Source organism: Mus pahari, chromosome 22, assembly GCF_900095145.1.
Source record: "Mus pahari chromosome 22, PAHARI_EIJ_v1.1, whole genome shotgun sequence".
NCBI lineage: Eukaryota > Metazoa > Chordata > Mammalia > Rodentia > Muridae > Mus > Mus pahari.
Genome location: NC_034611.1, coordinates 46,013,923 through 46,016,273, shown reverse-complemented (window position 1 = coordinate 46,016,273; position 2,351 = coordinate 46,013,923). Strand labels below are relative to the sequence as shown.

At 42.6% G+C, this 2,351-nt stretch overlaps 1 protein-coding gene across 1 annotated transcript in view; it reads right to left on the bottom strand.

The window, feature by feature from the left end:
• Aco1 (aconitase 1) overlaps positions 1–2,351 on the bottom strand; it is a 51,356-nt gene that overhangs the window by 21,000 nt on the left and 28,005 nt on the right. The window contains exon 7 of the mRNA XM_021221906.2: positions 1,666–1,805. Within this exon, the coding sequence (XP_021077565.1) occupies positions 1,666–1,805 (140 nt within the window). The remainder of the gene's footprint in view (positions 1–1,665; positions 1,806–2,351) is intronic.

Here is a 2,351-nt window from a genome sequence, read left to right as displayed (position 1 = left end):
AAAATATGTGTTGTTTAAATAAATTCAATTCTAAAGTCTATAAAGATTAAACCAAAGGAAACCTTTTGGCTTTTTTCAGCACAGGGTCTATATGACTAAGAAAAAAAAAAGGTGTTTAAAATAAAGACCCTGAAACCACCTTGTTTCTTATATAATCACAGTATTTAAGTAAATAATTTGTTTTTAAAGAGATAATGCACAATACTTGCTACCACAAATCATATTCCATGGAAAAGTAAGTGAATGCTTTTGTAAAGCAAGTTAATAAAAAGGGGGCGCAGGTTCCTGCAAGAGTTTAAGAAAAAGTTTAGGATATGTTCCAACTAGTAGATACATCTGTTACAATAAAGTAACTTAAAATCCAGGTGGGGCCAGAGAGACAGCTCAGTGACAGAACTAAATCTCAAAGGTTATCTATCCTCTGTACTCCATGCATGCCTTGGCTTGACATACAGACACACACAGACACACACACACATACATACACACAAGGAGGCAAAAATGTAATAAAAATCAAAAGGAAAAGAGATCCATGCAGAAAGAATTATAGCAAATGTGTAAAATATGTGTGGGAATAATTTTCTTTCTTTCTTTTCTTTTCTTTATTTTTTATTTTATTTATTTATTTATTTTTTGAGACAGGGTTTCTCTGTGTAGCCCTGGATGTCCTGGAACTCACTCTGTAGACCAGGCTGGCCTCGAACTCAGAAATTCACCTGCTTCTGTCTCCCAATTGCTGGGATTAAAGGCGTGTGCCACCACACCAGGCAAGAATAATTTTCAACCTCAACACAGTAATTCTATATGGGAAGGAGAAGATCTGCTGACCCATAAATACATGATCATTATAATAAAGACACATTAATTCAGTAAAAATATTAAAATTCATCTGCTCAGAAGCAAATCTGGCAGGACATTATCACATCTTTTACTCTTGGGGACAGGAGCCCAGTATAGTGGCACACACCTTAATCCCAGCACTTGGGAGGCAGAGGCAGGCAGGTCTCTGTGAGTCTGAGGACAGCCTGATCTACAGAGAGTTCCAGGACAGCCAGGGAGATATAGTAAGACCCTGTCTTGGAAAAAAAATCTCTTAGTGACAGGAATATGAACATGATTTTAATTTCTGTATGCTTTATGTCACAATTTTTAAAATTAAGGAAAAGAATAAAGATAACCATCTAAATTTAACCACAAGAATCACTTTTACCTCATTTTATTTTACTATCTATTAACATATTATATCCTAGCCTCTCTGGAGCCCAGACTCCATTGTGTTTATTCCCTGTTTGTCACAGACTTTCTAAGGTGTGGAAGAGGAAACACACACATGTACACACACACACACATACACGTACACACACGTACACACACACGCACACACGCACGCGCACACACACACGCACACACACACGCTCACATGCACACGTGCACACACACACACATACACACATGTACGCACACACACGTACACACGCACGCACGCGCACACACACATGCACACACACATGCTCACATGCACACGCGCACACACACATACACACATGTACACATGCACGCGCGCGCACACACGTACACACGCACGCACACGCACACACGCGCGCGCACACACAATACACACATGTACACACGCGCACACACACACACACACACACACATCATTACCTTGGTAATGGTGAGCACGATGTCCGTGGATGTTACCAGAGGGTGAGGCTTCCCCATCAGCTTGTAGCCAATCACCTGGGGAAGCACCATGCTGATGGGCTGACCCAGCATGACAGCTTCTGCTTCAATGCCACCCACACCTGCAGTGAATAGCACAGCAGAGTGACTCGTCTACAGTCCTCACTGTCCCTCAGCTAGAGGCAAGGAGCCCAGCAGGCACATCTACCTGGTATAGAGCCGCATTCCCTAAGGAACACTCACTTTTCTCTATTCCCCAGGACCTGTGCCAACATCTCTTCAACACCACACTTATAGAGAGTGGATTTAGGAGGCACCATTGTTAACAAATGCCTAGTTGATTTTCACTTAAACTTAATTCAGTTTATTTTTACAAATAGAAAGCAAAATTCACTTCTAGGCACTGAAAATATAGCAGTAAATAGAGCAGAGAAAGCGCCTTCCTCTGTGACCATGCAAACACAGGCAGAGAGGGAGGTGCATGCTCTAGACGACCATGCAAACACAGGCAGAGAGGGAGGCGCATGCTCTAGACGACCATGCAAACACAGGCAGTGAGGGAGGTGCATGCTCTAGACGACCATGCAAACACAGGCAGTAAGCGAGACACATGCTCTAGATGACCATGCAAACACAGGCGGTAAGCGAGACACATGCTCTAGATGACC